The 24,948-nt window shown below is 39.3% G+C and overlaps 2 protein-coding genes across 2 annotated transcripts in view; one reads left to right on the forward strand and one right to left on the reverse strand.

The window, feature by feature from the left end:
• The first annotated feature begins 3,858 nt into the window (after positions 1–3,858).
• Positions 3,859–16,451, forward strand: slc20a1b (solute carrier family 20 member 1b). Its single transcript, XM_007567210.2, has 11 exons — positions 3,859–4,169; positions 5,200–5,901; positions 6,013–6,153; positions 6,672–6,757; positions 6,941–7,037; positions 10,403–10,522; positions 12,202–12,477; positions 13,162–13,789; positions 13,913–14,098; positions 14,230–14,314; positions 15,180–16,451. The coding sequence occupies exons 2-11, from the start codon at positions 5,553–5,555 to the stop codon at positions 15,339–15,341; spliced, it is 2,130 nt and encodes a 709-aa protein (XP_007567272.1). The 5' UTR covers positions 3,859–4,169; positions 5,200–5,552; the 3' UTR covers positions 15,342–16,451.
• Positions 16,452–21,250: 4,799 nt separating this feature from the next.
• The window catches only part of pcyox1 (prenylcysteine oxidase 1), a 13,600-nt gene continuing 9,902 nt past the window's right edge, over positions 21,251–24,948 (reverse strand). The window contains exons 3-7 of the mRNA XM_007567223.2: positions 24,685–24,891; positions 24,440–24,614; positions 24,128–24,339; positions 22,972–23,124; positions 21,251–22,881 (exon numbers count right to left, since the gene is read on the reverse strand). Of these exons, the coding sequence (XP_007567285.1) occupies positions 22,211–22,881; positions 22,972–23,124; positions 24,128–24,339; positions 24,440–24,614; positions 24,685–24,891 (1,418 nt within the window). The 3' untranslated portion in view covers positions 21,251–22,210. The remainder of the gene's footprint in view (positions 22,882–22,971; positions 23,125–24,127; positions 24,340–24,439; positions 24,615–24,684; positions 24,892–24,948) is intronic.

Below are 24,948 nucleotides of genomic sequence, written 5' to 3' on the forward strand. Positions count from 1 at the left end.
TAAGAAGTCTCACGGAAGACATTTAACGGTTTGAGTGATTGTAGAATGACTTAAAGTTGGATGGTTATTTGGAGTTCAGGTGGAAGTTCAAGCAACTGGACGTTGATTTTCACGTCTGTGTGGCTTTAAGCCCATTGTGGATGTAATGTCTTCAAACCTGCTCTTTGGGGATTGTCCCCAGATAGACATTCTACTTCTTGTAAGAAGTCTCACGGAAGACTTTTAATGGTTTCAATGGTTGTAGCAAGACTTTCCAGTAGAATTAGTATATTTTACCAAAACAGTTCATAAAGAGTTGACAGATTATCAAAACAATCTCACTGTACAAAGGTAAAGGAGAGCACAAATAACAGTAATATGAACACAGCATGTACCATAGTACTGAGAAGGGAGTGATTAAAAATACTGGGTAAATAACAAAACTGAAAGTTTGTTCCTAAATTGAAGGGATAAAAAAGATAAAAGTTGCTCAAGGAGGCCAAGAGACTGTCGGTAAAACTGTGGAAGCTGCAGGAATTTCTAACATGCACTTTTCATGTTCGATACGTGTCAATAATATTTCCATATGTAAAAGCTAAGATAATGGGTAATGGGAGAGAATCCTTTGCTTTAAAAATGTAACTAAACTTAACATTGTCCAAAGCAATGTGGTAGACATGGTCTACCAATGTGGTCTGGTCTGAAGGAACCAAAGTGAGATCTTTGGGCCAGATTTTCAAAAGGTGTTTGGCAGAGAAACAGAAGTGAACATCATCGAAAGAACACAAAACCCAAACAAAACATAGTGGTGGCTGCAACGTGCTCTATTGCATACTTGTGGTCACTGTTTTTGTTAAGGTGCATAAAATACTGAGCCACCTCAAATAACAGGTAGTTTCCATCAAAACATCTCAGCTTTAAATAGAAAAAAACAAACAAAAAAAAAACAATGGATCAACTACAAAAAAATGAATGCCTTGGAATGGCCACGCCAGTGACCAAAGCCGAATCTAACAGAGTCGTTGCGGGGTCACATAAAGACGAGACAAGAGATGTCATCATTAATGGAACTGGATAACTTTTACAAAATGTTCAGATACTAATAAATCAAGATTTGGCAAATGTCAGCCACAAAAGAGTGGCTGAAAAACTTAAAAGGAGTTTCAACAAAGTATTATTACTCTCTAACAGATTAATTTATTATTAGCAGAGGTATAACACACTGAACAGTTGTCTTAGGCCCTAAAGTTTGTAGGACCCTCTAGAAAAGTTTAAATTCTCATACAGAATTAAGATTTTAGAAGATAATCATCAGTAAAAGTTCTTTGAAATGTACTCTAAATGTTACTAAATTGCAAATTTGACTTGAAAATGATGTTTAGTTTGAAATGTATTTGGCAATTTTAATGAACTAGTATCTGTGCTATATGTGATCATATAAAATACAGCTCCTTTTAGAGGTATATCAGAAGGAATAGATTTTTACCACTAGTCATATTGTTTATTCTTCCTATTTCTTTTCCGGAGTTATATTTCCAGCTATCTGTAACGGTTCCCAAATAAAATCTAAACAATAACTGACAATAGTCGACAATTTCTGATCAGTAAATGCAATTAAGCTTTTGTTGTTTCCTTCTTTTCTGACTCTATTTTTGACAAAACACTGTCTGCCAACCACCACTGTAGCCGACACCTTCTATTACACCCCAAAGTGTTGTTTATCTAAAGAATAATGTGAGGTGGTGACTCATGTTTATGTCAAACAAAACACATTCCTTGAGGAATCCATTCGTGGCTCTTCAGTTAACTGTTAGACGAGTTGTGTTAAAAGTTAAATAGTGAATAATTTTAAACTTTATACTCTCGGTGCTAAAAGTTTCTGGTTTGAGGATTACTGGCTATCGAATCAAAATTCTGCATAGGGCCTCTCAACAATCTTACTCACTGACTCTGAATATGTTCAATATCAATAAAATTTATTTTACTCATGTTGACACTTTTGTTGATATGCTCTGTGCTGTAGCAAAACTTAACAATTTAGGGTGACATTGCTCTTTATTTCATGATTAACAAAGGAGATTCTGGTTCTCATTGTGCTTTACAAAAACAAAGTGTCCCAAATTGTGATTTTATCTAATAAAAAGTAAAATCAAAAGCAGATAAGAGAAATATAAGCATTCTTGGCATACATGATTTCACCCTTTTTAATTATAATCTAATCTACTGTAAAACTTTCAATTTAATCTACTTAATATGTTTTTGCTTATCTTACTATAATTTTTTTTTTTTTCTTTATTTTTTATTTTTCTTTTTTTTTTTCCCTTTTTTTCCCGTTGTGTATTGACAGTATTTTGCGTAACTGACTAAGAAAAATGGTAGATAACTATGACATGAAAGAAAAATAATACACATTTTTAAAATTATGTTTATAACATTCTGTTTTCTTCAATTTACAACTGTCTCAGAGCTTATAGGCTTAGTGGTGTTCCTCCTAGATTAAGCTCCTAAAGAATCCTTTGCTGTCATTAATTCTTTACTTTCTCATTCACACTGGAAGTACTGTTGGACCAGTGTACTGTGTTTTTTTTGTTTTTGTTTTGTTGTTGTTGTTGTTGTTGTTCAAATGTCCAGTCAGTCGTGGCAGATGGCTGCTCACACAGAGCCGGAATCTGCTGGGGGAGTTTTTCTCTCTGCTGTCCCTACATTCAGGCTCGGACTGAGGTATTGCTGCAAAGTTAACTCAATTAAATCGACTGCTGTCGCTACATCCTTGTTCCAGAAGAGGAATTGCTGCAAAGTCAGTGTCTTGATTCAACTGGCTGAGTTTAATTAGACAGAAAACCCTTTTTCCATTTAAAATAATAAACTTGACTACATTGTTTAATAACTGGGATCAAATTAGAATTAATGTAATTGACTTTAAATCTCTATGAATGTATTTAATTGGAAATCTAATTCACTGTATTGAAAAGTGTAGCGTGTATTTGTACTTAACCCTTCTGAGCCAATTTAGGCTTCTTTGTAGAACCATATCTCTCAGTGCATTAAAAGTATTCTGCTGTATCCCCAGACTTTTACATTTACATACTGGCAGTTTTGTCCATTCTTACTTTTAAAATATCTTGGGTCAGGTTGTTTTAGATGGAAAGCCTCTGTGAACATCAATTTTCCAGTCTTCCTGATTCTCAATTTGATGTAGGTCTAGGCTTTTACTGCATCGTTATAGCTCATGAATATGCTTTGATCTAAACCATTGTATTATATTTTTGACTAAATGTTGGGGTTATTGTCCTGCTGAAAGGTAATATCTACTACAGGCTCAAGTCTTTTGTGTAAAATATGGTAAGGTTTAATGCTTGTGACTTCTCTTTAAAACTATTTTTTATTTAACAAATTAAAACATGTTATGCAGACATGTTACCATATTTATTTCTGTTGTAGCTACTATTGTTCGTGTACATATCAGATATTTTCTTACACAACATCAGAATTTGATACTCCCAAGTGGAAAAGGCTAGATAAACGCATCACTTTATGTAACGTGTGTAAAGTATATTAAAGTATTTCTGATTGACTACAACTAGGCAGACTCATATTCATGGATTACTGCTTCACTGCGTGTAAGAACAATGTAAAGTCTGACAGTATGCTATGGTCTTAGTTTAAAAGATATTCATTCATTTGATTAACGTTTCCTAAAAAAAAAATTAAAAAAAATCCCCGCTTTCCCAAGAAATCTGACCCATCTCTGTTTGTGTTGCATCACAATAGAGTCCTTTTCCGGAGGAGGGGAGGGCTACATGCGCCGATCACGTGAAGGAGGAGCTGGAAGGGGCGGGGTTTCCTGCAGGGTGTATCCAATAAAAAAAGGAACCCCCGTTGTCTCACAGAACCGGCACGAGCAAGTTTCATACATGCGCTAGAGAAGCCTCCATTCAAACGGAAACCTTTCTGGAACTTTAAAAGCGTACTTATTTCCGATATAGGTGTTGTCGTAGATATATATCTTTTGGCCCACTAATTTCTTTATGTTAGTGTAGACAGCTTTTGAAGGAATATTTTTTAATCTGTTTAATTTTTCCTTATCCCGCGCGCGCTATCGCAGAGAACCGTTAGTGAGCGCGCGCGCGCTAATTAGCTTACCGGCTAAAAGGAAGTATTTTCTTCTGGACCGACTGTCGTAACGTGTGGTAAGTTTACTACTTTAATATCTTCAGCAGCACTTTGAGCCCTCTTTTTTTGGTTTAGAGGCATTATACTGTATTTTAAGGCTGTGTAACAACTGCCGATGTTAGCCTATAGCTAATGGCAGCTCGAACAATGTTGTCATCACAAACAACAAGTGAGCTGGGAATAATAAACTGATTGACTTATTACGAACTAAATATTTCCTAAGCTTTAACTAAATTACAGTTGTTGCCAAAAATAGGATATGGGGCGTGTACCTTTTTACATCCATTGTCATATAAGCGAACATTTTTTTGTGTGTTTAGAAATAGGTGACCCTCCTTGACATTAACATTATTAATATACATTAAAACATTATATTTATTGGATGAAAACTAAACTGGGTCAAGACGCAGAAGATCCACTTAGTCGATGAAGATACCGCATCTGCAACTGGAGAAGTCTGTACCGACTCACATCCGGTTACATCCCCCTTGTACGAAAAAAAAAAAGAAGAATAAACTCGGCAAACATAACTTATAAAAAACCTCTTTTGCCCACAACAGCGAGTATGACGGTCATAAAGACGAAATAAAGACTACACTGTATCTCTCTCACTGCTTCTCTGTTGTCTAGACAGTCTGAGCCGCACGTACAGAAAGAGCTCGTGTTCCTTGCATGGTGTGAATGAGTGACGACACGTGCACACGTAGTAAAATCGTGTCTCCACTTAAGATAAATACGCCTTTTATCTCCACTCTTCTTTAATAAATGCGATTCCTCTGATCAGGCAGCTGAAAACAAAATGTTTCTATCGACCGAGATGTACTAAAGGTCGTTATTGATAGAAGACTTCTTAGTGCGCCATTTCCTCAATATGGCTTCCCTTTAGCTTTCTGGAAAGCACGCAGCTGACGATCTTCCGGTATAGGTAGTGGCTTCTGGATTTTCATGCCGTCATATGCCACGTAAAAAGAGGCTTTTGTCAATTTGATGATTGTTTTGGTGACTTTCCATAGAGATTAAAGGTTTTTTTCTGTTTTCTCTTTTCAGAATGTTCCCCTGCCTACCTGCAGTCACAGTTGCACAATGGCTGGTTGCACCGTCTGCTTGATAGCCAAGCACCACAACAGCAGCAAAAAATCTAGTATAATTACTGGATAGCAATAAATCTTTGGTTATACCTCTAGTTTACTTTAATTTCTGGTCAGTCCCAGATTTTTACAAATTTGCACTGCTGAATCTCAGTAACTCGGCTTATAGAAAAGCTATTTATTTATTATTATTATTTACATAATACCTCTTGAATTTATCAGCTGCTGTTTAAAAGTAGCCTTATCAAAAAAAAATTTTTTTACATTACTTTCCCTTAAAATTGTGAAGTAATTCCAACACAATCTACAATCATGGTTTCACCAACTACAGCCGCAGTTATTTTGGCTACTGCTGCAGCAGTCATGACAGACACTCCTATGACAGACTACATGTGGCTGCTGATCGTTGGCTTCATCATTGCATTCGTCTTGGCCTTTTCCGTGGGTGCGAATGATGTAGCAAACTCATTTGGTACAGCTGTTGGCTCTGGGGTTGTGACCCTGCGACAGGCCTGCATTCTGGCTACGGTGTTTGAGACTCTGGGTTCTGTCCTTCTCGGGGCAAAAGTGAGTGAAACCATCCGCAAAGGTATCATCGATGTGGGCATGTACAATGGCTCTGAGCATGTGCTGATGGCTGGATCTGTCAGTGCCATGGTTGGTAAGTAACCTGTACATAGTTTAAAATGCACTTTTGGGAGAATAAAGCATATAGAGCTAAAAAGTAGTTGATTAGTTTGTCCTTTAATCTGTTTCCTTTCTTTCTCTATAGGTTCTGCTGTATGGCAGCTGGCTGCCTCTTTCCTTAAGCTCCCCATTTCTGGAACACACTGCATTGTTGGCGCTACAATTGGCTTTTCGTTGGTCGCTAAAGGTCAGCAAGGAGTCAAGTGGCTTGAGCTTGTTCGTATAGGTAAGGAAGACATTTTACTTGCTCTCAATTTACTATAACCTGCATTTACACTTCAAATATCTTATGTAATTGCACATAATGTGTAAACTGTAGACATGAAGAGGATAAATAACAGTGATTTAAATTTTCTCCAAGCAATTCAGGAAAACCTTGAATTAATTTATTTTTAATACTGTGTTTTCAGGAGAAAACAATTCATTTAATCTTTATGCAGTTACAGCGGTGATGTTTCTGTTTTGCTATAAACTATTAAAATGAATATATTTGAGGCTTGGCTGAACTTTTGTGATAGTAGGTTAAAATCTATAGTAACTGTTATGAAAACTTCTGTATATTACAAGAAATGTTGAATCTGGTTGAGTGTGACAGACCTGAAAAGACACTTGAATTGCCACAGTTGTATTTGACTTGCTGAATAACTTGAGCAATTTTCCAAGGATGTTGGATTTTGGGACTGGCTAATAAGTAAAAAGGAAAAAAAGTGACATTTGATGTTAAATCAGAGTTTCTGTTTTCAGTTGCTTCCTGGTTCCTGAGCCCCCTTTTGTCTGGAATAATGTCGGCTGTGGTTTTCTACTTTGTGCGCATGTTCATCTTGCAAAAGGTATGAAGATTGCTACAAACCAGTTGAATTTTCTAAGCTAGGAACTTGATGTCTTTGTTTCACGGCATGGAAATGCGGTCCTGTCTCTATATGTCCACATGGATCACATTAAATTTATGACCTTGTAGCTGTTTGAATACGGTAGAACCTGCAAATCTGAATTGTTCTATTTCTGTCCCACAGAAAGACCCTGTGCCTAATGGCCTGAAAGCCCTGCCTGTCTTCTATGCCGTGACCATGGGGGTCAACCTGTTCTCCATCATGTACACTGGAGCGCCGGGTGAGTACCATTGTCTCGTTTTTCTCTACGTGACTGCCAGCAGCCAAAACCTAAAATAAACGGCTCCCTCAGACAGCCGGATGCCCACGCATATATTCCAGGCAGAACCAGACTGTTTACCACTTTCACAGAAGGCGTGTTTATTTTAACATGTTTTTGAGGCCCTCTTGTTTGTGGTTCTGTGTGGGTCATAGCTGGAATGAAGTTTAAGAGTGGAGCACAACAAGGGAATGGAAACTAGAATTAACTCTGAGCATCTTCAGACTTCAGAGAAGTAAAGATGAAATGGTTATGATTTTTCTTGTGCCTCTTGTTATGGTAATGCTCTTGATAATTGTTAGTTGTCTTGACCTTCTGGAAGCATTTTATTAAATGAGGTGCTTTTGCTCCTTTTTGTTTTCTTCTCTCTGCAGGGCCAAAAAGTTCAAGATGTTAGCTGGCCTGGGCCTTTAAATGGCGGCAATAGGCCAGAGTTTGACCACATTTGGTGTGCAGATGTGCATGCACATCGGCGCATTCAGAGGAGATCACTTGCACTTCCCGCATAGATAACCTGGCTTAGACAGACACATTCTGTAAAGTTGTGTGAGGTCCTTCCCATCGGAACACACAATATACAGGAGGACCAGTAAATGCGTACCTCGCATGAAAAGGTGTGAGACTTCCCTTAGAGATCTAACAAGCTGCCCCGTGTTAATCACATTAGATGAGGACTATGAACAGTGGTTAGATTCACATTAAGCATTCATACATTATTATAGATAGTTGAAACATGAATAAGCTTTGGAAAAAAAAAGCATATACTACAGCTTAACGGGATATCTTTAGAAATCAAATAATTATATAAATCTAATCCAGCAGAAACACTTTTGTAATCGACTCTACTCTGGAATAAGGCAGACTCTTATTTTTGCTGATCTGTGTGCTTTAATGCAGCAGCTGCATCAGTATCTGCAACGAACAGAGTACAGTGTGTCCTGCAACAAGACTCTACTCCGAATCAACATGTTAGCACATTACAGTGAATGGAAACCGGGCTGTCTGCAGCAAATTCCTGCTCTCAGTTTATAAACAGCCATATGAGAGAGCTTATGTTGGCAAATGGAAAACTGAATGCAGTATGAAGCCAGGACTTTAAATTTCAGCTGATTATCCATTACAGATGGATGTCTCGTGTTACCCGAGGTCTTCTCACTTTATAAATCACTCAACTGCTTTAGCTCCACTGCAGTCCTGTCCAGTATCAAATGATGTGCCTGTACAAAGATTTGTTCATGGTGCTAAAGCAAATGTCACATAAGCATTGGTGTTAATGGGGTAAACTTCTGACTGATGCAGACATCTAACTTCCCTAAACAAAATTACTTGAATTTTTTATTATTTTTTTCAGACATTTTTGGTCTTTGGACAATTTCAGTGTAGTCCTGGAGACGATAAACGATCCCCATTATCACCCCACATTATCGGTTATCAGCTGATAACTGAGTCTCACTTCATCATATATTTGAGAATCAGATAACTTGAGATTTTCACAAAACGCACTCCAAACCAAGACACAATGGTTTAATTACTTTTAAAGATTTAGATTTTAGACACTTGTAGATTCCCTACTGTGATTTTCTAGCCACATTAAGGCCGTTAGAGTAACGGGTGGGTGTCCTTTTGCTTCTACACTTGACTGCCATTGGTTTTTGTGAGCTGGAATAAGTTTTTTTTTTTTTTTTTTTTCCCTTGTAAGCAAGGGGAAATAAGTATTTTGTTCATCCAGCTGACCAGCAGTACTTGATAAAAGTTGCTAGACTGGGTGACATAACAGGGGTTCTTCACCCTGGTCTTCACAACTCATGTTCCGACATGTTTTAGATGACTTAAATGACTCATTGACAGGCTTCTGCATGCTGAGGATGTGATGAAATCATTTAAATCAATTGCGTTGGAACAAAGATTAATCTAATACATGAATGATTGTGTGCACTGGGGAAGAGCATTGAGACTGCTTTATATAGCCAGTCACTGGCCCTTCTTTATTACTTTAAATCTTGAGGGGAAAATGAGAGAAATCTTTTTTTAATTGACTTTCTAAAAGTTGACACATTTAAGGAGCCTGTGGTTAACGCTGCACACTGATTTCATTTAGAACATGATGCTTTAACTCCAATCAAAAAACGAGCTCCCTGGGTCTGAGTTAAATGTATAATTGCATAACTAAAAACTTTATTGGTGAGTGAGTCATAAAGGGGATGTTTGAGCAGTCGTCTGTTATTGAAGTGGATGTTAATTTGCACATGTGGCAGCGGGGAAGGGAATACAGACCATGTCATTGTGCTTTGTAGACCACAGAGTACTGAGGTACCAGAGAAGGGTTCTGACACAGACATGGTTAAATTTCACCTTCTGTTGTGTAATATGCTCTTTTCTTTTATGTGGAAGTGGCAACCAGTGTAGTATTCGCAGCTCCCCTTAATTTTCCTATCTCCTCGCACGTAAGCGATCACGCCCTGACACACCTCCCCATAAGGGAGCAGGACTACTGGAGCCTTGTCGTGTGCTTACATTGTAAGTGCGCTTACATTGCGCAACTGAACAAACATCGGTCTGGTGCTGCAGTCTTGTGTTGCAGCGTGACTCACCGAGGGGAGTGTGCTGTCACTGTGAACTCTGCCCTCAAATTAACATGGCAGTGGACACATTTTTTTATGATGCGTCTTTGACCCTCATTTCCTTTTGTTTATCTTGCACTGCCAAAACAACTTAAATATGCACACTCAAGGTCACCCTAACGGAGCAAGTGTCCGGTGTGTGTTTTGTAGTCTTTCTGCTCACAGGTAATCACTGTCGACTCCAACTCTTTGTTAGACAAAGATGGCTTGTTCCTCTGGGAAATTCAAATAAGTTGCTTGTACTGTGCTGCACCAGTTTTGCTGCAGTCTTGGCAGGAGGTTACCCTCACTACAGTGAAAAGTTGCAGTGTGCAGTTTCGCACGCCTCCCTTTTTCTAGTTTTCTTTCCTTTTGACGAACTCGTCTGTGTGCATTTGTTGGCTGGGCTCTTAGGGGTCATGTTGACATTTGTGCTCTCTTACCTTTTGGGTGTTGCATAAGCGTTCGCATACGGGGCTACATGTGCTGTCCATTTTAAACCATGTGCCACAGTGATGCAGTGCAGTCAAGTGACGATGCATGTCCTGCTCCTATGAGACGTAAGATTACTAGTCTTGCGTCTCAGATTTAAAATGTCTCCTGTAATCCATGGTTTGTGTTCAGTTTTATTATTTCATAAAGGTAGCCTCTGCTGCCTTGTCTTATAAAACGTTCTGTTTCTATTTGCCTTTTTTTGTGTTTGTGTGGACCCTGGCGATCTCTCAGAGCTGGGAATTGACAACATCCCTTGGTGGGGGATCCTGCTCATCTCATTGGGCTGTGCTCTGCTGACTGGCATTGTGGTCTGGTTTGTTGTCTGCCCTCGCCTCAAGAAGAAGATTGAACGTAAGTCCAAGTTATGTTTTCTTTTTTATGTGTGTTTGATTTCTGAAGTGACTTTTGAAGCCAGTGAACAATTGGTTTTCATTTAACTCCAGCCTAGTCGCGTTGAGAGCTTGCATAATCCAAATGGATCTATGGGATATATTTTACCCGTGGATTCACAGAGATGAGTCACCTGACACCTATTTATGCTTCATAATCCTGGATTAATTTTTTTTCTCCCCCTTCCAATAAATCAAGAGTTCTGGTTTTAGGGCAGAACATTTTGTTAACCTCTTTAAATCCTAAACATAGCTTTTATTCTCTGTACACTGATTTGGTCGTATCGCTGTTCGTCACACGACTTCAAAAGATGTGACAACACAAGGCTCTCAAAAGGTTTACAGTAGTTATGTAGGTCTTGTGGATCATTGGCTTTACCTGATAATGCGTCCTTTCTGGGTGAGCGCCACCTTACAAGTCGTTTAATTGGGTCAAAGTGATCCTCTAATTGGGCTTTAGCTCTCTGACTAAAATAAGCCTGGGTTGACTTGAGGTGTTCACATGGCTGGGTTAAAAAGAAAAACGCGGGTGGTGACTGCAGCTCTGACCTTGGGGTTTCTGAACAGTGTATGGTTACTTTCTGGTTGGCTTACTCCAGCGTGTTTACTACAGAAAACATTAAGTGGAATTTCAGGACTTCTTGGTAGCACGAAATGTCAGTTCATGTGAGCCTCAGGTTGTGTTTACTGTTCTGTGATTAGGTACAACCTTGGGGGTTTCTGAACAGGGTAAAGTTACTTCCTGGTCGGCTTACTTCAAGATGTTTACTACAGAAAACATTAAGTGAAATTTCAGGTCTTCTTGGACCTGAAATTCAACAACACCTAAAATGTCAGTTCATGTGAGCCTCGGGCTGTGTTTATTTTTCTGTGATTAGATACAGCCTTGGGGTTTCTGAACAGGGTAAAGTTACTTCCTGGTTGGCTTATTTCCGCATGTTTACTACAGAAAACATTAAGTGAAATTTCAGGTCTTCTTGAACCTGAAATTCAGCACCTGAAATGTCAGTTCATGTGAGCCTCAGGTTGTTTACACTTTCCTTTGATTAGGCACGCTGTTCAGAAATCTTGCCGTTCCTGAACAGTATAAAGTTACTTCCTGGTTGGCTTACTTCCGCATGTTTACTACAGAAAACATTAAGTGAAATTTCAGGTCTTCTTGAACCTGAAATTCAGCACCTGAAATGTCAGTTCATGTGAGCCTCAGGTTCTTTACACTTTTCTTTGATTAGGTACTGTTCAGAAACCTTGCGGTTTCTGAACAGTGAAACGTTACTTCCTGCTTGGCTTACTTCAGTGTGTTTACTACAGAAAACGTTAAGGGGAATTTCAGGTCTTTTTGTAAGCACGAAATGTCAGTTTATGCGAGTCTCGGGTTGTGTTTACTGTTCTGTGATTAGGTAACTTCTTGACAGTAATGTAAATATGGTCCATTTAATCCATTTATCTGATCCTGTGAACAGAGCCTCACGTTTAAACTTGGGTAACATTACATTTGTAGGACAATAGTCCTTTGACTCTGTAATTACACATATCTTAGGGAATCTCACAGATTAGGCAGAAGGAAAACAGCGGCTCTGTTTGGATATCTCAGCTGGTTGGTGTGCATGTACAATCTCACCTTGATGTCTCTCCTGCCAGGAGATATCAAGTCTTCCAGCCCCTCTGAGAGCCCCCTGATGGAAAAGAGAGAGCTCAAAGAGGCCCACTGTCCCATCCTGAAGCAGACTGCCAAGGAGACGTCTACACCTGCTGCGCCAGCTGTCACTCAAAACTCCTCTGAACCTCAGCTGGTCGTTGAGGAGCGGAGGGTGGCGTTCGACATTGGAGAGTCTGAGGAGGGGGAAACTAATAAGGAGCGCAAGGTTGCTTTTAACATTGGGGATTGTGATGACACAGATGACTGCAATACGAACGGTAAGAGATGATGATGATTTAGAGCTTTCGATTTCTGCAAATGCTTTTCGCGATATAGGCGTTTAATAGAGGTCTATACTGATAAGTTTTTGTTTTAAATATCTAAATTATTGCCAAACTGGAATGCGTTTCCTTTTTTATACTCAACTTTCACTTCAGTGTGTTTATGATTTTTGAGTTATGAGTCACAATGTGGAAACCTTAAACTGCTGCTGCACAAGTTACTCAACATGTTGCTAGGTAACCAGCTTGTTGATTTCTCCCATCCAGTTGCTTAACTGGCTGTGATGAGCGGCTGAATCTTTTCCTCTGTTTACATTCTCCAAAATATGGATGTATTATCTATTGATATTGATCAAGTGTCTATTGCAGTATATATTATTGATTTATTGCCCAGCCTTAATCTCTGGTGTTTGTTAATCTTCATGTTTTCTTGTTCTCAGATATGAACACTGATACTGATACTAAAAATAGCCAAAATTATTTCACTAGTAGCTGGTAGTTTTCCATCTATATTTAGGAAGTACTGACTTAAAACAAGCTATCTTGCTGAAAATTTACTTGCAAGTTAATTTTGTGTTATTTCACGTGTTTGCACTGAAAACTAGACCAGAAATACTTGGTAAGATTTTGTTTTTGCAATGAATAAGACACTTTATCTGTATTAAATTTTTTTGTCTGCAGCCCAGAAACAGCCTCAAACAAACGACCAGCTCCAGCTCAACAACCAGCATGGTAACGGCTCTGCAAATGCTCCCAGCCAGGTCCACTTCAACAACCAAGCTCAGTTCAACAACAGACCGGCTCAGATCCCCAGCAATGGTTACAGTCAGTACCACACGGTCCACAAGGACTCTGGCCTCTACAAAGACCTGCTGCACAAACTCCACCTGGCCAAGGTTGGCGACTGCATGGGCGAGGCGGGTGACCGGCCCATCCGAAGAAACAACAGCTACACCTCATACACTATGGCCATCATCGGCCTACACGGTGACTTCAGGCACAAAGAGGCGGACCCCCGCGTTGGCGAAGAAGGCGACAAGGCCCCGGGGTCCGGTGGTCAGGAAAAGAAGCGTGTGCGCATGGACAGTTACACCAGCTACTGCAACGCTGTAGCAGAGAACACAACTCCTGAAGCTCTGGGAGAAAGTGATGTAACACTAGAGATAGGAAACGAGGATGCGGGCAGCAACCATAGCTCTCTGGATGACAGGCACGAAGAAGACAAACCTGAAGTCTCCACTCTGTTTCAGTTCCTTCAAATCCTCACAGCTTGCTTCGGATCTTTCGCCCATGGTGGAAATGACGTGAGGTAAGGACTCTGTACAGCACAGGTCATGTTGTACTGATAAGATAACAGCAGGTTTGTGGTGACATTTTAACTTGCCCCAACTCTTTGCCCAGTGTGTGAATAACCTCTCTGCTTCCTCTGCAGCAATGCCATTGGACCTTTGGTAGCTTTGTGGTTGGTTTACTCAACGAGCAGCGTGACCTCTAACGCACCGACACCCATTTGGCTTCTGCTGTACGGCGGCGTGGGCATCTGCATCGGCCTGTGGGTGTGGGGTCGCAGGGTGATCCAGACTATGGGCAAAGACCTCACCCCCATCACGCCTTCAAGGTACAGAAAACAGACATCACCCCCTAACACCGCATCCTGTCCAGACATTACAGAGTACTGGATTTAGCAGGCCACTCAGACACATCCTCATAAGTCCTGACTGTTTTTCTTTTCTTTTTTTTTTCCTGCAGTGGTTTCAGCATCGAATTGGCCTCAGCCCTGACTGTCGTGGTTGCTTCTAACATTGGTCTGCCTGTCTCAACCACCCATTGCAAGGTAGGCCAGTCAAACTCTGTGGTTTGTGAATTTGACTGAGACATAGGGAGGCTGTTTAGTATGACGGAGTCTAAAGTAAACAGTCTGCCACTTGGTCCAAATATGGACAGAGTTCCTCCTGAGTAATGTGATGCCTTAGAAGTGTTCACAGTCCTTGGACTTTATCACATTATAATCATAAAACTTTAATATGTTACGAAATTTACCAGCATTAACACATATAACAACTTTTTTTTTAAGGGGCTGTTATTTGTGGAAATCAGGAAAGTGGAGTGAACTGAAATTAAGCAACAAAAAAATTCAATTAACAGTTTAGTTTTATAGAAGACAGTCAATGTGAAAAAGGTGCTTTGGTTCAGTGAAGATCAGATTCATGAACAAATATTGCAAACAAGTAGTGAAATTGTATCAGAATTAAACAAAAATCAATATTATTTTAAATTTTAGACGTAATCAGATTATTAAAATGCATCACTTATTGTGATAAATCAGTTCTCCTGATAAAATATTTGATCTCTACTCTAAATGCATTCTACCCATACATTCTGTTATTGGAGGAGGTTCATTTTCCAGCAGGATGAATCTGAACCTGCTGTCAGTGTTTGTATCATATTAATGTATTTGAAGTCTTATTGAAAGTGTTTGGAAAGACTTCAAAATGTATTTCCACAAATTAACTCTGTCCAGCCTGCGCCTTAGCTGTCATTTTCATTTTTGCAACAATAATTGCAGTAAAAGTTGATGGCAGAATGCAAATGCACACAACCATCCATTTTTCGTTCTACTTATGGAGTGTTAAAACATTTGCAATGCAAAGTTTTACAAAATGACACATCCAGGAGATTAACGAGCGCGTTGCTTCCAGGTGGGGTCGGTGGTGGCAGTGGGATGGCTGCGTTCGAAGAAGGCCGTGGACTGGCGCCTGTTCAGAAACATCTTCATGGCGTGGTTTGTGACCGTTCCCATCTCCGGCCTGATCAGCGCCGCCATCATGGCCATCTTCATCTACGCCATCTTTCCGATTTAAATGTCGCTTACCTCAGGCTGACGACAACGAAAGGAAAAACGTTTGAAAAGGACTTATGATATGTGCCTGTGGTTCATATTCAACTTGGCTTTTGCTATTCTTTTTGGAATATCTTTTATGTTCATTCTTTTACATATCTCATCATTTCATTTCTGTAAATTCTTGATCTTTTTTAATTTTTTTTTTTTTTTTTACTTTTCCAGTGATGTAAATACAACCATCTTTTTTTTGTTCTTGTTTTGTTTTGACAGTATTGGAAATGCAGTAATAAACCTATCACACCTGTAATTTAAAGTATAACACATGCTGAAAGTAATTTAGATGCAAGAGCTGTACTTTAGGATTAAAAACAAGATGCATTGCCGTATTTCTCTTTACTCCAGAGTAATTAATAATTTTCATATTTTGCATCTGACTTTGTTATATGCCCTGAATCCGTACGTTGCATTTCTTCTCAAAAGAATCAGAAACAAGTTTGGCTGAAGTTGGTTAAAATGGTTTATTTTCCAGACTCCGTTACAGTGCAAGATGTAATTGTATACACTGGATGACCACTTGCAGATTAATATGGAAAATACTGTATGCATTAAATTGTCATTTCTTGAACAAAAGAAAACAAAGCCACGTGCACAAACAGCCTGAAATTGTTCACCTCAGTTTTAGGATGCAACAGAATGTCCACCAGCGCGTATAATGTATTCCCAAACGAGTCCTTAAGTCTCCTGTTGAAACTTGATTGCATCATCCTTGATGGTTAATGCTTTAGGCCTGCTTTAGCCTTGTATTTCCTAGATCCCCTTGTAATCACTACTTTCAGTATGTTTTCTGTACCATTTGCACCTTCTGAGACAGTTAGGATACTTTAGCTATACACAAGTTTTAAAACTGGAAGTGAACTGATCCGATTGGCACAGAGTTGGCCTGTTTTTCTTCAGAATGGGGGCAAATATACAGTGTGTTGCATGTGGTCACTTGACTGCAATGCTGAATGCATTTCAGACCTATAGATGCTGTAGTTGCCTTATTTTTCTTTTCTTTTTTTTTTAGGTACCAAAGATTATTTTTTATTTTAAAAAGCACATCATTCTTTTGCTCCACAATTGTGGATGGAAAAAAAACTCAATAAAAATGGTAAAAAATACTCCGTCTGCAACTCTTGATTTCAGAGATTCTTGTGAATCAAAGCTTCCCTGTTTTGGCCTGTGACTGTGAAGGAAAACAAAAGGATAGGTGGGATTGTTTTCCCTTTTATTGATGGAAAGCTGGGTGCAGCTCCGGGGTGGCGATGAGTAAGCGCTGGGGCCCACGTGTTGCAGGGATTTCTCAGTCATACATCTGTGAGGGAGGAACAGACAGAATTCCTTTACGCCAGCTTTTAAAAACACCACAATGCAGTAGTTTTCCATGGCTTCGGGTTAATGAATCACACCCCTCCTGGGTTTTTCACGTCTCGCAACTCCAGAGGGAGGAAGATGAGTTATGACTGCAGCAATGTTTCTCTCTGGAAGTGCCGGCTTTTGGTCTGCAATATTCCCTGCCTGTTTGGGTTTGCTGCAAAATGAGTTTCTAACCACGGCTGATAATCCCTTGATTGTTCCGACAGCAAACCTAAACCAAAATCAGTTTATTTCCCCAACATTTTTTAGAACATCTTTGCTCCTAAAATAACCAGAGGCACATGAAACTGTATAAATCAAGCACAGTAAGTACCTGGGGACAGATGCCTCTGAGTGTCCTGGATTCATGTCCCAGATTTACTCACACACTAAGAGAACTGTGTCAAAATAAACATCTTTTTTTTTTTTTAGGTCAAAGGAGTTCATATCCGTGGTGACATAATTACACCTTTAAAGTAAACAACAGTTTTTTGTGGTGTGTGTGCAACCAAAAGTGGTCAAACCTTTTGTTTTTACAGCAGACTTTATTCCACAATAAAAGTTTGTGACACTATTTTAAAAAGTCAAGCCCAGACCGGTTGTGACCGGTTCTGTTTTTCTCTGTCTGGCTCATTGCATAACCCACAATTTAAACTTTAGCGGCTCAGTCCAAACATCTCACCACATCTCGCCTCTGCAGGTAGTTTTGAGTCGGCCTCAAAGAATGTTAAACACTATTTCTGATCTGAGCTTTTACTGTCTGAATCTGAGCAGTTATAAATATACCTATGCCGTATCTGTGCGATATTACATTAAATTGTTACTTAAGTTTTTCACCTCTTTCTTGGGTGTTCCCTTCAGCTGCAAGGGGAAACAGAAAAAACAGTTTTTAGAGCAGGTAATCGATCTCATAAGGGATTGTCTCAGTGTTTTCACGTACCACACAGTTGAGTGTTGATGTCTCTGGGTATTCTAGAAAAAAAGATTTTTATTTGTAAAACGTATTCTTGCAATGAATGAATTAATATTGAAAAGAAAAATAACAGCACAAAAAACCTCACCTCTCCTTTGCCTTTCTGATAAAAAAAAAAAAAAATCATAAACATAAGCATTATCAGGAAAGCAGAAACTAACCCTTGAATTGTTTTTTTTTGTTTGTTTTTTCACACTCACCCTTAGTGCCCTCAGAGGACTCTGACTCTGACTCTGTGTGGAAAAAGGGACATAAATGCAGCTATTTAGACTTAACGCAATGTTTCACCGTCACGTTTAAAAGTTGTGTTTTACTGCCACCTAGAGGCTACACTACAAACCTGCGTCACCTTCCTCTGCGGCACCGTTGGAATCCGCTGCTCCCTCTGCAGGAAGACAGCGGTATAGTCAGACAACGCTAAACACGGCTAAGTCCACTTGATCCCGTAGCATTCTTTGCTTGTTTTTTGTTTATTTTATAAATTTCACTTTCGTATAACTTTGGCTGTGAACTGCAAATTGCAGATTTTTTTTTTTTGTGGGAATTTTCTTTTTCGATATCTCCTTACCCAAATCTCTAAATGTGCAAACCAATCTTCAAGGGATTATTTTTGTGTCTTTCAAAACTGATCAGAATCGATTGCTGCAGATCGTTTTTGACGCCCTGGAGCTCATAAAAATCTAATGTGCAAATATAAGAAGATGGGAGAAAAACTAAGTAGGTTAAAATGGATATAATTTAAAAAATGTTATGTATGGTCAGGACAAAAGTTAATACTGGTATAAAAAAAATAAGAAAAATATGTATTTCCATGGTAATTTTTTAATCTTTAAAACATTGACTGTGACATGTTATCCACAAACCTTTGCTTTCATCTTCACTTTCATCTTTGTCATGTTCCTCTACTGTTAAAACATTTATAAAGGAAACTTTAGCTTTATGTGGGTGAATATGAATTATTGTGTAAAGGACCAGAACTCACCAGATCCATCCTTAACAGCCTCTGTGAAGTTAAAAGGCTGCTTTTACCAAATGATCAGCTGGATTTATTTGTGGGAAAAGTCATGATTTCTTGTTTTATTCTTACCAAGAAAGCGGCTATCTTCACTCTGCTCCTCTGTAACTTGAAAAAACAAAGCAAAAGAAACAGTTACATTTTTACGTATCTGCTTCTTTTTTAACCATTTTATTGTCAGATTTAAACTTACTGTTCATCCGCGCTGCTTCAGCTTTTTGAGCAGCATCAAACTCCATCTGGTCTGAGAGAACGAAGCCATGTAAGTAAGAAAAGACAGAAAATGTCAACATTCTGATAAAGAGACACTAAAAATACCAAAATTAGATTCAAATTTAGGACTTAATGATTTTGGGGGAAATCCAGATTTTTTAAAATCTTTCTAAATTATTATCCTGAAAAAACAAAAAAAACAAACAAAAAAAAAACAGTTGGTATATCACCTATTTTCTGCAGCTGAGTTAGCCCATCTGCACAGAAGAAATATGGTTAGGGCATTTCTGTCAGCTTGTGTCATCGTCCATCATTCCTGTTTTTATGAATAAACTTTTACTCACCATACTGAGTAACGTCTTCCTCTTTCTCTGCCGACTCCAGAGAAGCTGAGAGGGCTAGAAGCAATGATGAATATGTAAAATGATGAAAAATCCTCCCCCAAAAATTTAATTTCTGAGACACAGTTCATGCATTAAATCTAAGAACTACTACAAATTTCAGTTTAGAAAGGAACAGTATATTTGATGCACTTTTTTTAAACAAAGACTAAAGATTTATGCTTTTAGACTTAAGTCTGAATAAGTCTGCAATTTCTTTAGTGTCCACTGGATTCAAATCATCTTCATTAAAGAAGCTGCAGCACATTTACATATTCTTTATGTGAAATAACAGTTTAAGACACAGAATTGAGGAGCTCAGACATAAAGTAACATTGGAAATCGGTATCAGCAAAGAAAAGCCTGAGTAAGCTAGTAAGCTAACTTCAGACAAGTTTAATCGTTTACAACCTTTCATTTTACTTACAAAAACAACATAAAGGGTTATTAAAGACCAGATATCTAACATTAACTGTTTTTGGAGGGGTTTTTATATATATATATATTTCTGACTCTCACCAGAGTGAAAAGCTGCCACAGCAAGGACGACAGAAAGCGGCACCAGAAATCTCATGTTGGCTGCTGGTCCGGTTTGTGCAGGATTCAGGATGTCTGAGCTGCCTTGTTTGGGGCCCTTATATAAATCTTCAGTCCCATCACATGTTTTGCATCCACAAGCGGCTCTGGTACCATTGTCCCTCCCCACCTGAGAGGACAGCTTGGTGGTGCATCACCAAACAGACGTATCCTTATTCCCTTTGTCAAAGCGAGGCATTGTTGGCTCCCAGGGTCACATGGGGCTTTATTTGGGAAGTGAGATGAAAAGGAAAACAAAGGAACTCCATGTTATAAAGGCTGAAAACAATGTTTGTCGGCTTTGTCGAATGGAAATGGTGACTTCACAGAACACACTTGGCTCATGAAGGATGGGTCACAATGTTTGTCGATGCAACAATTCCCCAGTTTATCCCGCAGAGCATCAGAGATGGAGATATTATCGGGATAAAAGGTGCATGGTTTATTTTCAACATCAAAATTATAGTAAAATTGATAAACCCATAATAGTTATGGATTTAAGACTAATCTGCATCATAATACCCGTCACAGAGCTTGAGCTTTAAGGACAAAAAAAAAATATATATATTGTTTTGCTTCTCTTCAATATGGGCCATTCTATCAATAATTTAAGGTTTAATTAAAATCTGGACTTTTTTCCATATTTGTTTCAGTCCAACTTTAACTATCTTTAGTTCTGGTAAAACAGAAATATCCTTTCTAGTTTTTTTCTATAAAAAGTGGGTTGATTTTAAAGAGTTTCTTTACATTCTAAAGTTAGTTTTTAAGGCATCGTCTCATCCACAGCAGTTTTGCTGTTAAGTGTTTATTTTGTCCATTTTCCAGACCTCTTACTTTTTCTTTTTTTTTAAATATCTAATTGTGAAATTAGTTTATTTAAATTTATCTCCATTTAATTCAGAACGAATACAACAGGAACTGTCTGAGAGGAACATGTTCAAATGCTAAATCATTTGAACCTGTGATTCAAATGAATCAGGTTCAAATGATGAACCTGTGATCGAGGCCAAAATCTATTTGGCCTAGATTCAGTTCAAATTGATTTAATTTATTACAATACCTCAAAATTTAGAGTTTGAGTAAAAATAAATTAAAATTGTAATAGCAATAGCCCACATAATGGATTCACAGGAAAACCTTGTCAGTGGATTCATTTAAACAGTGGAGATGATCAAAACACAAAGATTTTTGTCTGAAAAATATGTTCCCGGGATAAAATCCCAACCTTGGTTTAGATTTTGTTGTATCTGGTATTGTATCATTTATTTCTATTTCTCTATTCATGAAACAGGAAACAGTTTCAAATGTCCTTAGCTCAGGGGTTAAAGTTTGGCCAGAAGGTCTGCAGAAAAACAAGAATCAGAAGACAAAGCAGAAACAGTCTCATTAATTTATTATGATTGTAAACGCATTTTGAAATCTAAAAGACTGTTTGGGCATTTTCAGTGTGGTTTAACATGACACTTATTTGGAAAGCAGTGTGTAAAACCAGAACCTAGTTAAAGTGCCACTTTCTGTAAAACTCAAGAGAGAAAATCATTTAAAGGTGCTTAACGAGTGATTTTCCCCCAACTACAATTTCTGTCCAAAAGTACAAAAGAACCTGAAAGTAGAGAACAAGTCAAGTATCTTTTCCCAACATAAGTTCTGACTATAAATCAGAAAATTAAAATGATCCAAGAAATGAAGGGGAAAAAAAAAGAAACGCCAAGCACAAAAAGCAAGTTGGTCCTGTGCTCAGGCTTTTCTGACAAAAATCTCAATAAGGACCAGAAGAACTTTCCAAAATGTTTACTACTCCAACTCCGATTTCATTAAGGCACAATCAAATTTCTAAAGCTACTATTTTTGCAGTTTGTCTTGGAATAGGTGGCACTGAAATCTCTGAATATTCTCAACCTTTGGTGCTCGATGCCTGAACTTGGCAGCAAAACTCGCAGCACTTTGTTGAGGAGGTAGAGACACTTGGAAGTTAACGGAAGACGAGTAAACCGATCGGAAAAATCCTCCAGTCAGGAAAAAAATGTAGCTAAAAAGCCATGAAGACAAACTGGAAGTGTTGAATTAGGTTTACGACAAGTGCAATGCAGACTAAGACTCAAAGGGAAAGAGGGAAGCTTCCAGATCTACCATTTAGTGCGGCTTGCTTCAGTGTTAGAACTATTTTTATATTGTCTGGTTCAGTCTGGGTAAACAAAAAAAAACAAAAAAAAGAGAGAGAGAAAAACTGTTGCATGTTTTAAAGTGGTTTTGTTTGAAAGGAAAAATATTTTTCATAATCATGTAATCTGTGTGGTTGAAATCACAGGTTTGGTTGCTTATCCCGATTTGATTTTTCACAGTTCTCCTCTGAGCCGCATGTGCAGGTCCTCCTGGTCGATCTTGTCGGTCTGTTCGTGCCAGCGGTGATGAGCCAGGAGGGCCACGTTCCGGGCCGAAATGACGCTCATTTCCATGGCGCTGGCCGCCCACTCCACGGCGTTGAGGTAGTATAGCCGGTTGTGCAGGACGAAGGGCGGCGTCTTCCGGTGCGGCGGACGGTAAGACGGGTAGGCGAGCCACGGGGTCTCGGACACGGAGTCGTAGGACAGAAACATTTGCTGCAGCTGCTTCGGGGTCAGCGGTTCTGAGGAGAACACCTTCCAGACTTTAGGGTGGCTCGCCGGGGGTCGCTCGTAGCCATCGGGGATGTGTACGGGGTCCAGAGAGCTCAGGCTATTGATGGCGCAGCCCTTGGAGTCGGTGGTGAGGATTTCGGACACGGTGAACTCGGAGGCGGCCTCGGCGGTGCCCAGGTAGGACACGTTCAGGGTGCCGTGCACCAGGGTGGCCACCGTCTGGTGGTAGAGACCCGGGTAGTGAGTCGGGATGGGAGGGGAGAACCCAGAGAACGTGATGTCAGACTTTCCCTGATGAAGTGGCGTCGCTATGACGACGATGTCGTACAGAGAGTGAGCCGAGCCGGATTCTCCGACGTAGTTGAGCTCGTAGTAAGGGATGGTGCTTCCTGAAAATAGAGAGCAGAGGGGGGACTTGGTGAAGCAGGGAAAATAAAATAAAGACAGCTTTATGCTAAATGAAGCAACATGGAGGTTACCCCTCTTTGATGGTCGGGTCTTCATAGAAATGGAGCTGACTTTAGCAGGGATGAGATCACTCTTGCTGTGGTAAAGGAGTCCAGAGCACACTTTCTTATTGCCACCGTCCACTGCCCACAGGCCCGAGTCTGTCCCAGCTAGCGACACCGCCCCTGAAACATTACATGTTAAATTCACTCTGGAAGGATGAACCCAAAGTAAACCTGATATTATTGTAAAACTGCTGACAGTTTCAAATACTTACTGACCCCTGACTTTGCTCTCTGCAGGCCTGTTAGTGAAACTTTCCCTGTTTTTAGCTTTTGTTTAATATCTACATTTCTCACTTATTGTACTTGTTTATCAATCAATCAGATTTTATTTGTATAGCACATTTCTGCAACAATGCAGTTCAAAGTGCTTTACATTATAAAAACAAGAAAATGAACAATTGAAACATTACATTTTTCCAATTGCCGACATTACACAAAGTGTGGCTAGTTTCATTTATGGCACAAAAGCAACTCTAAACAGCTGGGTTATTAAGTCCAGATTTTTTTTAAAAATTCAGTGTTTTGGCTGTTTTACAATTTTTCAGAAAGTTTCAAGGAAAGTAATTACGTTAAAAAAATTAGAAATAGATTAGAAATATCTATTTTATTATTTTTTTTAATCATTTTCATTCTTGAAACTTCAGAACGGAAGCGAAGTGTTACATAAAAGGTTGTGTTTAATGCCTCAATTTAACTTTGCACTTTAATTTCTAAACGAGGTGGCCATCCTGGTGCATATGAAACGTTTTTGCACTTAATTTTTTTTTTTTTCCATACTTCAAACTTGAGACCAAGTGTCATATTGTTTTTTTATAGAATAAAATGGATTTTCTTTGTCATATTTCTTTTACTAGCTTAAGTGGCTACTACAGAAGGAGAACATTTGAAAGAAGGAGATCTGATCTGCGTAAAAACAGTATGGAGGATAAAAAAAAAAACACTTATCCAAAAAAAAAAAAAACATGCATCATTTTCCTTTTACGGTACTTCTAATTATGCACTACTTTTTAATTAATCTAGCTCCTAAAATTCCCCCCAAAAATACTCACATTACAGCCAAGTTGTGGTTGTAATGTGAAAAAAATTGTAAAAGAGGCTCAAGTATTCCTGTGAAGACACATACCCACAAAGCCATTGATGCGGACGCTTTGGCCATAGTTCACACGTGTTATGGGAGCAATAATATCGTTGATAAAGGCCTGTGAAAATCCATCTCCCATCATGGCCTCCTCCAGAGTTTGATTCATCAGCGTGAGGAAGCTGTCGCCTCCCATGGCGTGCAAGAGCTTCTCCACAGTGGAGAACGAGTAGCCGTACTGCTGGTACTGGTAGATTCTGTCAACAACAGGATGTACAGGAGAATTAGGGCACCTGCAACACTTCTGAGCTCATGTTGCAGCATTGCAACTGCAAACTGCGAAATCTAATTTCTCACCTCATAAATTTGTCCAGAATGCTCTCCACCCACATCTGCATGCGGACAAAACCCAATCCGTAGCGCCAGATCATCCTGATGAAGTTAACAATGAACCAGTCGCTCTCTTCAAACACAAGCTCTTTCCCATCGAAGATCGCCATTTTCGAGGGGACGTCTTTCCTCTGAGGAATACCTGTTGACGAGGCATCAAGTTTAGAAAATCTGATGATCTGTCAAATAAGCCGTGGTTGTGTTGACGTTACCTATTTTTTCAATGAACTGCTTCATGTGTAGGTTCAGAGGGTGGATCACAGCACCTCCGGTCTCGTACTCATAATCCCCCATCTTCACCGTTGCCAGGCGCCCTCCAACTGTCCCTGACTCAAACACATCGATCTTGACAACAGGTCCAAACTCCTCCCTCAGGTAATAGGCTGCGGCTGTTCCGCCGATCCCTGCGCCGATCACAGCTGGAAGAGGAACAGAGACGGGAAAGTAAAGCACACAACGTGTGTCAAAAGCCTAAA

This window comes from Poecilia formosa, unplaced genomic scaffold (genome assembly GCF_000485575.1).
Source record: "Poecilia formosa unplaced genomic scaffold, Poecilia_formosa-5.1.2 Scaffold6, whole genome shotgun sequence".
Taxonomy (NCBI): Eukaryota; Metazoa; Chordata; class Actinopteri; order Cyprinodontiformes; family Poeciliidae; genus Poecilia; species Poecilia formosa.

What these genes read in the sequence shown, in the direction of transcription:
- slc20a1b (XM_007567210.2), top strand. Translation starts at nt 5,553, where the DNA reads ATGGTTTCACCAACTACAGCCGCAGTTATTTTGGCTACTGCTGCAGCA. An exon ending in GCTTGAGCTTGTTCGTATAG is followed by an intron (nt 6,154 to 6,671) that starts GTAAGGAAGACA and finishes TTCTGTTTTCAG; the next exon opens with TTGCTTCCTGGTTCCTGAGC. An exon ending in TCTCAACCACCCATTGCAAG is followed by an intron (nt 14,315 to 15,179) that starts GTAGGCCAGTCA and finishes CGTTGCTTCCAG; the next exon opens with GTGGGGTCGGTGGTGGCAGT.